The 12852-nt window shown below is 34.0% G+C and overlaps 2 protein-coding genes across 2 annotated transcripts; both read right to left on the bottom strand.

Annotated features, from left to right (window-relative positions):
* Window positions 1-754: 754 nt before the first annotated feature.
* LOC108578019 (trichohyalin-like) lies at window positions 755-2626 on the bottom strand. Its single transcript, XM_017941264.1, has 2 exons — window positions 2544-2626; window positions 755-2261 (listed from the first exon to the last, which is right to left on the bottom strand). The coding sequence occupies exon 2, from the start codon at window positions 2228-2230 to the stop codon at window positions 755-757; it is 1476 nt and encodes a 491-aa protein (XP_017796753.1). The 5' UTR covers window positions 2231-2261; window positions 2544-2626.
* Window positions 2627-8821: 6195 nt separating this feature from the next.
* Window positions 8822-10014, bottom strand: LOC108578003 (zinc finger BED domain-containing protein 4-like). Its single transcript, XM_017941246.1, is given in 3 exon segments — window positions 8822-8894; window positions 9081-9450; window positions 9453-10014. Coding segments are annotated over 3 exon segments (1005 nt in total).
* Window positions 10015-12852: the final 2838 nt, after the last annotated feature.

Raw genomic sequence — 12852 nt, 5'->3', positions numbered from 1 at the left:
ATACGCACCCACACGCGCGCGCGCATACACACACGCACACATATACATATTATATATATTTATATAAAGGAATAGTCAGACTTTTATCAGAATTATTCATTTATGTTTAAATAATACATAAATGTGTATAAATTGTTTGAATCACATTACAAACTGTTTTTATAGAATAGTAAACAAAAAGGCACTGTTAAGAAGTATCTTTTGTATCTCATAAACATATTATTTTAATTCTTTACAATCTTAACACCTTGTCAAACTTTCTTTTTTCACTCATACTAAATGATATAATAACATTACAATAATTTTATTATACTTTGTACATCATTTAAAATGGTAAAACTTTTAAATACTTTCTAGTTATCATAATACAAAATTCAATGGTATTAAACATTTTAAAGGTTTATAATATTCATTAACCATTGAATTTTCTTTTATATTAATAAATATACTAAATAACAGGTTTTTACATTCTCCCAAATGTATCATAACGTAATCATGTTCGGTTACAAAATGTATAAGTATTAAAAAATTAAATTGTACAGTGTATATAAACTATTAATAACATATGTTGTACATAATAAACAGTATATTGATGCAGTGACCATACAGTATATTTTGTTCTGCTATGGTATTGCAAGCGTAAATGTATGAAAAGCATATACAAATCATACATAATTCAGATACTGTACTTTGTTCCATTTACAGATGCTTAGAAATTATATGTATAGTACTAAAAGTTTATTACACAAATTTTTTATCCATTATTTTCTGATTGAGATTTGACGATTTGTTCTCCAACATAAACTGGTTGGATTAATGAATTTTGGAACCACACCATCCAGTTGCTCAAATAATGACCTCCCAATTGATTATCAGGATTCTCCTTTATCTGCACATTGTTTAATTCTTCAAAATTGCGAATGGTTTGAAGCTCAGTGAAATTATTATGCACTGAATGGCGTCCATGCATTCTTACCTCCCTTTTCCGAAGAGCATCTTTTACTAACCTTTGTTTGCGTTCCTCTTCTGTTTCAATAGCAGATTTAGTAAATCTCATTTCTCTAACTCTCAAAGCATCTCTCTTTAATCTTTCCTTTCTTTCTTCTTGCGTTTCTTTAGCATATTGATTAAGTCGAGCTTCTCTTCGTTTTGCTGATTCTCTATTTAATCTTTCTCTTCTTTGTTCAGGAGTTTCACTAGCATACAAAGAAAGTCTTTTCATTCTTCTTCTTTCTGCCTCACGGTCTAGCCTTTTCCTTCTATCTTCAGGTGTTTCATTATACATTCTGTACTCTCTTTTTCTTGCTGCTTCTGCATCCAACCTTTTCCTTCTTTGCTCTGGTGTTTCATAATACATTCTCATTTCTCGTCTTTTTGCTGCTTCTTTTGCTAATCTCTGCTGACGCTGTTCTTCACTTTCTTGCTCATATAATCTTTTCCTTTTCTCTCTCATGCACTCTGCTTTTCTTCGTAACTTCTCTTTATAGTCTTGTAATGTGTTAGATCTTATTTTTAATTGCCTTTTAGGTCTTTCTGGTAAACTTTCTTTGATTTCCAAGTTATTGGCATTCTCTGATGTTTGATCCTTCTGTTTGCTCAATAAAGTTATTGTAGAATCAATATTAGTAGGAACTTCTACCTTGTCTTTGGTATTCTTAGAAACTTTTAGCTGCAGGTCAGTTTCATTATTTACATTACACAACCACTCTGTAGTATAAACTGTTTCTTGATCTAGTTCATTTTCTTTCTTTATGTTAAGATTTAATCCTAAAAGTTCACTTGGTATAGTAACTGTTGAAACGCTATAATTGGTTGTTAGTATTTGTTCATTTTGATGAATAAAAACTTCAGCAACTTGATTTGTTGGTTTTTGTATTTCTATATTTATATTTTCGTAATCTAAATTTTGTAAATACATTGAGCCATTTAAAACACCACTGATATTACAATTTTCATTTTCATGCGTAATGTTTAATATGGAATTTGAGCTGTTTAAGTTATTTGTATTTTGTGCATAATCTTTATTATTTGTATTTGACGCTTTGTTGTCATTAATTATAGTACATCCTTTGTTTTCCTTAATTTCAATAGTACAAAAATTCTGGGCTGCATTAATTATTTTAATATCATTAAAATCTGTCTCATGTTCGTCATTCTCTTGCTTAATGTAAACAGGAATAAAGTCTATGGAACATTCTCTTATTTGTACGCTAGTTTCAGTTAATTCCATGACCTTATAGTCCAATGAATGGCATTAGATACTAAAACATTAAAAAATATCAACAAGTTAGATCAAAAAGTTTGCATACAATAAGTTCTGGAATTTAATCACTATGTATATAGTATCGTGATGATTTATATGAAATTTATGACATTAATGATATTTTAAACATTTATTTTAAAAAAATTTTAAGAAATAGTGAATCTATATGTAAAATACATTACATTTATACCAAAATTTCTAGAAGACTAACTGAAAATTTTTAATTTTCCTGGCAAGGATATTAAAATTAAGAAATTAAATATTGCAAAGTAAACTTTACCTGTGTATCGTCTGCTTATGACAGCTGATTCAAAGAAGATGCTGCAAGTGCTTAGAACATATTCATTCTTGCTGCAAATTGCAGACTTTCAGCCGTTATCATTTTCCTGTGTGTCACATGTTAATGTAGTATAGTTTACAGAACGAGTAAGTAGCCATGAATACGACTTTTTAATTTTGCACAGAATTAATTTGCACTTTGAGCTACTTGGTGCTCGTCTATCCACGTCGGTCGACATTAGGTTTGTTCGCATCGACTGCACTTGCTGCACCTGCGCAAAAAGTAGAAACAACCATTGGCTTATTTCTGTAGTCTAAGAAACCAACCAATGTTTTCCGTATAGATCATATGGATATCAAAATGAATTCACCAATCACTAAAAACTATTTGAAAGAGGTATTTAGTTACTTCAATGCGTTGGATGTAAAAGTTTTGTGATAAATATTCAATATCATGAATATAAGTAAACAATTTAAAAATATTAACAAGTTTATCATCGAGTTTCTTATTAAGTATGAATTTTTACGAATAATTTTTTTGAAAATTGTACAATTTTATGAGAAATTGCATCGAAATTGCGCAGCAATCACTTTAATGATTCAATAAACGGGTAAATACTCTTTATCATATTATAAATTTCATTGAGCTTAAATTGTGATTAAAGGGTAGAAATTCTTTAATAGAATTTATAGAGAATAAGGACTAAAATCACTATTGAAATTGAACAAGGTCATTTTTGTGATTTTTAGAAAATGAGATGTGATTTAGTGATATTTTAAAAATACGAAAGAAATGTGCGACTTTTTGTTTCCATTAGTCATTAGTTTCTTTTTCATTAAAAAATCTTATACAAAAATTTAGTTTTCTGTTATTCAGTGTATTCATTCTTTTGTCATTATGCAAATTCTTTATAATATTTACACAATTTACCATTAGGGCTCTTAGCAAAACGTCTCTTAAATGTAAAGTTTGTTTTTAAACCTTCTTTTTGTCAATATATTTCTTATTGGAATTGACGTGTAAATACGTGTCTCCTTGCTAGCCATATATTGTTTCTTTAATTTTCCATCGTATCATAACGTATTGCTCTCAACGTCTCTTCCTGCGCCGTCCATAAATACCATTGCTTTCTATGGTCTAGCGAGAGGGCGTGACGTTTGCACACAGCAGCAAAACATCTTGCTCTCCATTGCGGATTTTATTTCATCCATTGCAGTCGTGTAGCGCCACTGTGGGATGGTGCAGGATTCGATGGCAGTTTTTACTGGTTACTACGTGCTCTGATAATTAAGACATTTCCATTTAAAGTTGACGTCCGGTGACGTGCGGAGCTGCATCGTGCGCACGTGCGTTTTCGGCGGTCCACGCTTCGTAAAAAACTAATCCTTATGCATTGTGTTGATAATTAATGATGTACGATCGGGGGTTCACGTTCTTGGAACGACTGAAGATCGGCGGCTGTGCAAAAGAAAGAAACGATATGTATGTATTATATTTACCGTGAGATAGATTTATTAGTTTCACGTAATAGCGAGATAACTATATACAGGGTGTCCTATTTAAATCAATCCTCTCGAATATCTCCGCAACTGTTGATGATATCGAAAAATGTATCAAATAAAAGTTGCATGGTTTCGAGGGGCACATAATTTGATATAATATGTATATATGTAAGTACTTTTGTATAGGTGGATGCGTAGAGAACATATAAAGGTTAACTTTGTCTGTTTAAATGGCATCGTATATTTTTGAATGCACCAATCGATGCAGTTCGTTATTCCCTACAAAACAGTACTAGCTACTTGTGGCAAAAAAACATCCATTTAGCAAATATTTTAATTTGAATGATCTGTAGTGTTATTCCATTTCGGTACAGCTTGTATGCGTGACATCTAACATTTTATGTTTGTATGGATATTTGTAAATAAGCGTTAGTACATAGGACATTTTCAAGTGATCAATCGTTTAGTACTTTCTTATTTTGCGACGCAGTGTGAACGTAACTATCTCGAAATTTACTTCTTATTAAAATGGTAGATTACACTTTGAATTAAATTGTTGACATAATTTTATTATTGGGAGAATGTCATGGAAATTACAAACACGCTGCACGACGATATCGTGAAAGATATCCAAATCGATAGTATCATTCGTCGTCATGTGACACGTGCTCGGCAAGGGCATGCATGTAAATATCGAGGAATGTCAACCAAGCACCATCAGATTTTGCAGAATATTCCAGTTACAGTGTTAGTACACCGTTTCTTGATCTATAGTTTCGAGAATATTAAGGAGAAATCGATATCATTCATATCATGTGTTTTTATGTCAAGAATAGAGTTACAATGACTTCGTTCGTCGACTTTGATTTTGTCAATAGGTATATCGTTAAATGTGCCAAGATCCATATCTTTTTCGTATGTTTTGTTTTTTGACGAGGTAAGTTGTGAGGCAATGAGTAAAGATAGTTTGCTGAAAACGTCTCAATACCGGTTATCACACAGTGATAAAAAAATACAGCATCGCATTTAAAAAAGTAGCGGTGACTTTCAAATCTCTATGCCTCCACCCACGCAAAAAATATTTGCATCGCAATATGTTCCCCTCCATGCCATGCAAATTTTGTATACAACATTTGTTCATGCTATTACAGATAACGGAAACATTTAAGGTCGACAAAATTATAGCTCCACCCTGTATATTCAGAGGAAAACAAATATGTACAGTAAAAGTTCTATAAGAGTTCTTTCGGATCTACGCCATGACTGTTATGGTCTATCCCCACCACAAGGGGGGACCACCCTTGGACCAGGCAAGCGACTAATGTGACACGGCCGCGGCATCTCTTTATTGCATTCGGCGTCGGCATGTCCGTGAGACAATGCTAACAAAACTACAAAAGTTTGTTATTTTCAATTTTTCGTTAATAAAAATTTCATCAAAATATTGGTGAGATTTTCCTGATTAAAATGATACCAAACACGATATTGTTACAAAACTTGGTTGTGTCGATTGGGCTTGTGAATCTTTCTTTACCCGCTACATATGCATGTGTGGAATTTCTTATTAAGTAACTAAATATACACCGAATTGTACCGTGTTTGGTCTCATTTTAATCAGAAAAAAAAAAATGGATATGTTAGTAAAATTTTTATCAGCAAAACACAAAAAATAAAAAAGTTTTTCTTTTGTTTAGTGTTGTCTCACCGATATGTAGGTGTTTGATATTTTAGGACTGGCTCGACTTTCAATACCTTTCTCTTCTTTGTCTGCTGTCTCTTTCTGCGTCCGTCGGTAAAATACAAAGAGTTTGAGAAATCTACCACCTTTTTCGTAGCTGTTACACAACGGTCCCGACTTTGGAACTCTTATAGAACTTTTACTGTATACAGTAAATTCTCTACAAGTGTCAGTCAGTTTGGATTCTACAAGTGTCAGTATAGATGGTCCTACGCCTAGGCCTGAGTCATTGCTGCGCCTATGTTATCTCGCTCGCTGTCAGTCAAGCGTGTAACGCTACGCCGCTCGGTTTCTTTTACGAGATTTCACGGCTGGACAAATTAATAATTTGAACAACATTTACTTATTAACACGTTCACTGTCTGGCGTGACAATAAGTAAATGTTGTTCAAATTATGTCGTGTTTGATGTCATTTTCATCAGAAGAATCTCATCAATATGTTAAAAAAAATTTCGGGATAAAAAAAGTAAAATTAAAAAAGTTGGTATTTAAATCGCTTGGTTGCCTCGACTCATGTTTCATCCTTATCTTTTATTCGCTGTCCTTGTCTACGTTCGGCAAACTACAAAGGTGGGCGCGAGGCTCGAAAACGTAGTCCCTGACTCTACAAGTGTCAGGTTTAGCTTCCTTGCGGACTGACACTTGTGGAGAATTTACTGTATAGGAAAGTGTACAATAAAATCTTCAATTCAGAATTACCACGTGTTTCGTCATAGCGTGTACATACATACAATCGTGAATAGAATTCTGCAACAAGGCGAGTTGATTACACTTTTGTTTCAATTGAATAGTGAATGAAATGAAATCAAATTGTATCAAACTATGCGAAGCTACATGAATTCTACATGAAGCAACAACGCGTTAAAGCTTCCTTTACGTTCACAGTTATTCTATATGTAGTGTGCAGAGTGATCAGGATAATGTTTACAGTACTTTAATAATACTATCAATTTTAATTGTTTATATACTTGTTATTTGTTATAAAAGTATCCACCATTTTTGTGGCATTTCCAATAATCTCACAAAAATGTTTGAAGCAAAAGATAATCAGTCTCGACTTGGCTACAAATTTCAATAAAAACATTTTTCAAAAATTTGCTTTTTCAATAAAATGTCAAGGACACCTTGATTTTTGCGAATATTCGTTTTATAGTCTAAAACGAATATAACGACGTACTATATTATGACTTTCACATGACCTTGAATTCAGATATTTTGGCTCAATGATTAGAAACGTTAATATGGAAAATTATTTTATTTCAACCGAATTACATATTGAAAACAACACTAGAACTGTCAAACTAATAAGTTTATTAACTATAAACGAAATAAATTAAATCGTTTAAAATAAAATAAAGTTTATAGCTTAAATAAATAATCATTATAAATAGAAATCCATACTCAAGGTACGTCCAAAATCTTGTTGCTGTCTCTATATAATTTTCGGTTCGTTTGTGATTTCCTATTGTTTCAGCTTCTTTAACTAAGTCTTCCAATCGTACACCTAGCATCTGTGAATCTAACTTATCTATGTTTAGAATATTTAGTTTCTTTAAGTTTACATGGTGCAGCAATTGTTGGTAAATTTCGTATATGAGTGTACGGAACGGGCCGTAACGGTCGAGATTGTCTTCGTCTCAGGTTGTCAAAACAGTATGCGAGGACGAGTGAATGATCTTTGGGGGTTTAATGCATGTGGGGAATTCAAGGGAAGGGATTCAATAGAGTGAATGAGTTTTGTACATATACCAAGGGAAGGATATAATAAGATAGGGTATTTCTAGGTAGCGCTAAAGGACAGGGACGAATAAGCACGCGGTGACATTTCGCGAATGTATATATATTATATCTAGCGTTATAGAAACTGCGTCTAACCCCCCCTGGAAGGCGGCTATGGGGGCGACTGCCATAGCTGGTCCCAAGCCCAGTTGAGAGAAGTAGAGGAGCCTAAGCTAACTTAACCTTATTGCCACCGGCCACCCAACGCCGGGTGCGGGACGCCTATGTCGCAAGACGGATTCCCTGCACCCGGGCTGAGGCACTCCAACTCGGCGGTGGTTTCGGACCCTAAAAAAAAAGAAAGGTTGTCAAAACAGTTGAATCCAGAAATGTGGTTGATGTTTTCTTTATTAAATGTTTAAGTTGAGCAGGTGTCGTTCTAACTATACTGATTAGGAGTATCTGACGGTTTTTTTTTTCTCCGCCTTAGATTTCCTGGGGAGCCTCCTGGAGTAATTCCTCCTTATGCTCTAAAACATTATAGTTGATATTAGATAATATTTATATGGGTGATAGATGTTAAAGCCATGTATGAATATTTGCGTGCAGGAAAACTTTCAAAAAACCTGCAAAGTGAGAAGGGGCGCCTAGTGGGGAGGTCTCTCTGAGTGAGAGATCTAATGCTCTCGGGGGGATAAGTCACAGAGCGGTCTGAAGGATTGAAAAGCTTCGAGGCAGAAGATGCGCTCATAAGAGTAGGATACTAGCCACCTGTGCAAGAGGGGGAGTAAGCGTAGCTTAGAAAGCGTAGAGACAGAATAGAATATAATAGCATTAGAATAAGACCACACTGCGGTGGGGATGCATGGGGTGAGGGGTATATGGCATGGGGTATAATAAGTCAAACAAGTCGAAATATCAAGCCATAACCAATTCCCAAATCAAGCTCAGGTAGCTCTATCCTTGGCGAGGTCCAACGGGAATCGTACCTTGGACTTATAAGGCAGATGACGAGGTTGAAATGTGGCCGTACTCCTGACCAGTTTGTTTGGATGATCATCCACTGAGTACCCTGCAATGAGATGCTTGATCAGTTCATGAATATATGTGACCCTTGTCCTGGTGTGGATGTCTCTGGTGGAATGATCCATCGGTAGATTTAATATTATCTTCAGTGCTTTGTTTTGGAGTCGCTGGAGGGGTGTTAAATGCACCTTTGCGGCCGCAGACCAGACTTCAGGTGTGACTATCTATATCGTTAAGGCGAATAGAGGCAAAAGTGGTTGAAGTAGAGTGGAACGCATAATAATTTTAACATTTAAATATATTTGTTTTTATTGGAGCTAATTGCAGACAGCATGTTTGTATGTTTCGGCTGTAGTCTGTTTCTTCTATCGGATAGCTTTAGAAAATAATCTTTCACTTGGAACAGAGGTTGCTGATGAAATTAAAAACATAGGAATATCATCTTCTGAATTTACATATTATACTTTGTATATTTTGTAATGTATATAAAATTATTATATATATTTATATGGTATGTTTTTAAAAATTGTATCATTAAGAAAAATATTTACCTTTTCAATTCATACTTTATTGATGAAAGATTGCTGTCAGTAGTAAATTCTACATTTTGCACTTTCTTATCGAAATCTGCCCATATACTATCATTTACATCTGCATTTGTTGTTAAAGGACTATTACTCTTTCCTGGCTGCATATTGCAATTGTTTTGATTAATATTGTACTCATTTATCACATTATTTTTCGCTATTTTAATGGATTCTTTTGAATCAAACGCAATATCTTTATATCGCGGATCCAAAATCGTAGAAATTGCATACGTAGGATGTGTTTCAATGTCTTTATAACGATAATTTAATTCATTCAATAAATTCGTACGTAAAATTTGAACATCTGTTGATATATTTTCCTGGTCTTTTACAGCACCTTCACCATAACTTTGGATATCGTTATATAATTTTCGTCGGATAATTCTATAGTTGCCTGACAAAACGGTTTTAAAATGTTCGTAATATCGTTAAGATTTTCCCATTCCTCGAATGTCAAATGTTCTACACTCTTGTGATTGAGTTCTGCGATAGTTGTCGGTAAAACTGTTCTTAATTCTATAAAACGGATGAGCATTGTACAAGTGGAATTCCACCATGTTATAACATCCCTTTTCAAGCTTAAAACTTTACGCGATCCTTGTCGGATTTGCTGGTTTCTTAATAATTCAGAAGCAGCATTACTGCTTTTAAAGAAATATGTTATATTTTCACATTTTTTGATAATGTTGCAGATATGTTCGCTGTTCTTTAAAGCCTTACGTACTATTAAATTTATTGTATGCCCGAAGCAAGACAGCTGTTGCCATGGTGCTTTCCTTATTGCCGCTACAATATTACTTCCATTGTCACTAACAATACAATGTATCTTGGAACTAATTTGCCAAGTTCGAGCTGTTTGTACGAGAACTTCGTACAAATTATCAGCGGTGTGTCTCATCGGAAAATACGAAACTTGTAGTGTATCGGTCTCTAAAGAGTTATTTGCGAAAAAATGGACTTTGAATTCCAAGTAGCAATAACATCTTTGACAATAGATTACCGCAAATACCACATCGACCTGGATTCAGGAAATAGTATTTTAGTTAAAACTCAAATACACTCACGATTATCTTAATTTTTCGCGTTTTATTGTTATTAATTAGCAATTTGAGCAATATGTTTTTACACACTATATAAATATTGACTTTCCTCTATAGAACAGCGTTTGAATTTTTTCATTTCATGCATTCATTTCGAAGTTATGATCATTTGAAGTCAGAAAGTTTCAATTCGAATTTCGAAGTATCGTCAACTTCATCTACATTTTTTATAACTTTCCCATCACATTTCAGATAAATAATTGTGCGTTTATGATGCCTTAGGACTTACAGAATGATGCCTCATTAAAATTTTAGGTGCCTAAACTGCTACAAATTTGGCACTTTTTTAACATCCTCCTTTTGTATGTCGGTTGTTACAGGTAAATCAAGATTGCCCTTGTAATTATTTCATTCTTCACACAATTGTTTTGGAGTTACAACAAATGGTGAAATTATATTATGATTTCCTAAATTAATCGATTTTATATATCTGTGGTATTCTCTGGAAATACGCATACAAAGAGATAAGAGCATAGTAGCATGCTCTGTTATTACTGATTCAAGGGATAAACGTGTTAAAAGTGCGTTGGTTTGAGTGGTATATTTATTAATTAATCTCAAATTATTATTCAGGGTATCCTCAGTGGTTTTTAATGATTGTAACGAATTATTAAAATTCCTTATTGTGCTCGAGATTATTTGGACTTGTGATTTTAAAGGTGTGTTAAGGATACTTAAGTTTAGATCAGGTTTACGATACGGACGCGACTCTGCTATTTTTGAGATTAAGGTTTATTAGTTACAAAGAGATAAGAGCATAGTAGCATGCTCTGTTATTACTGATTCAAGGGATAAACGTGTTAAAAGTGCGTTGGTTTGAGTGGTATATTTATTAATTAATCTCAAATTATTATTCAGGGTATCCTCAGTGGTTTTTAATGATTGTAACGAATTATTAAGATTCCTTATTGTGCTCGAGATTATTTGGACTCGTGATTTTAAAGGTGTGTTAAGGATACTTAAGTTTAGATCAGGTTTACGATATGGACGCGACTCTGCTATTTTTGAGATTAAGGTTTGAATACGCGTTTAATGTTTCGTTCGTTAGTTATTCCTTATTGTCAGGAGGGCTCCAAACCTCTCATTAAAGCGGAGAATTTGGAGTTTCTTCGTGCATCTCAATAGCAATTGACGTATCGTAAACCCACGCGAGCTGAGACACATGCGAGCGAGCGAGCGATACCGTTACCCTGGGTTTCTCTCAGAAGCTCAGGTGACGCGTACCTCACCCAGAACACCCCTTCCCTAAGGGTGAGCGGTTGGCGCCGGGCATCGACCTAACTTGATTCGGAGTTTTGGCCCCCCACCCAAATCTCACCCCCGTCAAGGGACCCAAATGGACGGACAAAAACCGTATAAAGGGACTGGGGTGATAGACAAAAAGGACACTGTTGTAAGAACACATTAGTGAAACATAGAATTCTGAACTCTGGTACGAACGATTACACGAATTTTGAACCTCAGGACACTGGACTCGCACACATTTAACATTTAAGAACTCAGTTACATTGCATTACTGTTACATAACAAACTGTGTTGCAAATAAAGAGTTATTTGCTATATAATCAGGCTTCATGAACATTGTGGGAGCCAACAAAGTGTTTGCGTTTGTTTGTTATCGTTCACAAGCATTTTAATACTATCGGAATAGTACTGGGCATCATCTGCGTCTGGTGTTCCGATTAACCAGTTTAATATATTGGAAGTTCCATTAATCAAACCTCAGCGTTTGCGTTTTCTAGAAATTCTTATTAAATCATACAAAATTTCGTGATTTTTGTGTATATTTCGCAATTCTTCCGAAATAAGTGTTAAAGTTCGATGGTAATGAAAATTGACGTGGTTGTGTTCTGTAGGATCTTTCAATGCTTTATTGCATAGGTTTAATGATTGTGTAAAATGCGATTCTAAAATGTTTTTCGCTTCATTTAAATAAGTGATATTAATATGCATTAAGAGAATTAAATTAGAATTTGATATTTTTGCAATACCTTTTTTATTATAAAATATTCCGCTTGAGTGAGAGAGGGGTGTGTTAATATAAGGATTACTAACGATGAAATTAGGAAGAAGGACAAGTAAGAATACCGTCGGAATCATCTGAAATATATGGTCTTAAGAGGTTAATATGGTATTTACACGTTTTCTTTCCTATTTGAATATCTACTCTATTATTAGGATATACTTGGGTGATTTTGAAGGGTCCTCTAAAATTAGGTGCTAGCTTTGTATTTATACCTACTTTGGTTTGTTTTTGGTATATGCAGACAACATCGTCTACCTTAAATTTTATTGAATTGCATTTCCTATCATAATTTTCCTTGCTTTTATGTTTAGAGTTAATTAAGTTTCCTTTCGCGATTTTAAAGGATAGGTATATTTAACTTATTCTGTAAGGAGCAAATATAATCATCATATCTATAGTGGAATTGTGGTTTTTGTACAATGGAAGCAGGTAGATGAGCTTTTCGACCAAATAAGAGCTCGTATGGTGTAAGATTAGTGAATTTATGGATAGAGATAACTAAAAGTAGCGAATCGGATATATTCATCCCAATCTGTTTGATTAGGACTAATGTAATGTTTCAAATAGTCCTTTAGGGTCAAATGATAACGTTCTAGTGCTTCGTTAGTTT

This window comes from Habropoda laboriosa, unplaced genomic scaffold (assembly GCF_001263275.1).
Source record: "Habropoda laboriosa isolate 0110345459 unplaced genomic scaffold, ASM126327v1 scaffold983, whole genome shotgun sequence".
NCBI lineage: Eukaryota > Metazoa > Arthropoda > Insecta > Hymenoptera > Apidae > Habropoda > Habropoda laboriosa.
The sequence above is the reverse complement of the archived record's forward strand: the minus strand, read 5'-3'. Positions and strand labels throughout refer to the sequence as shown.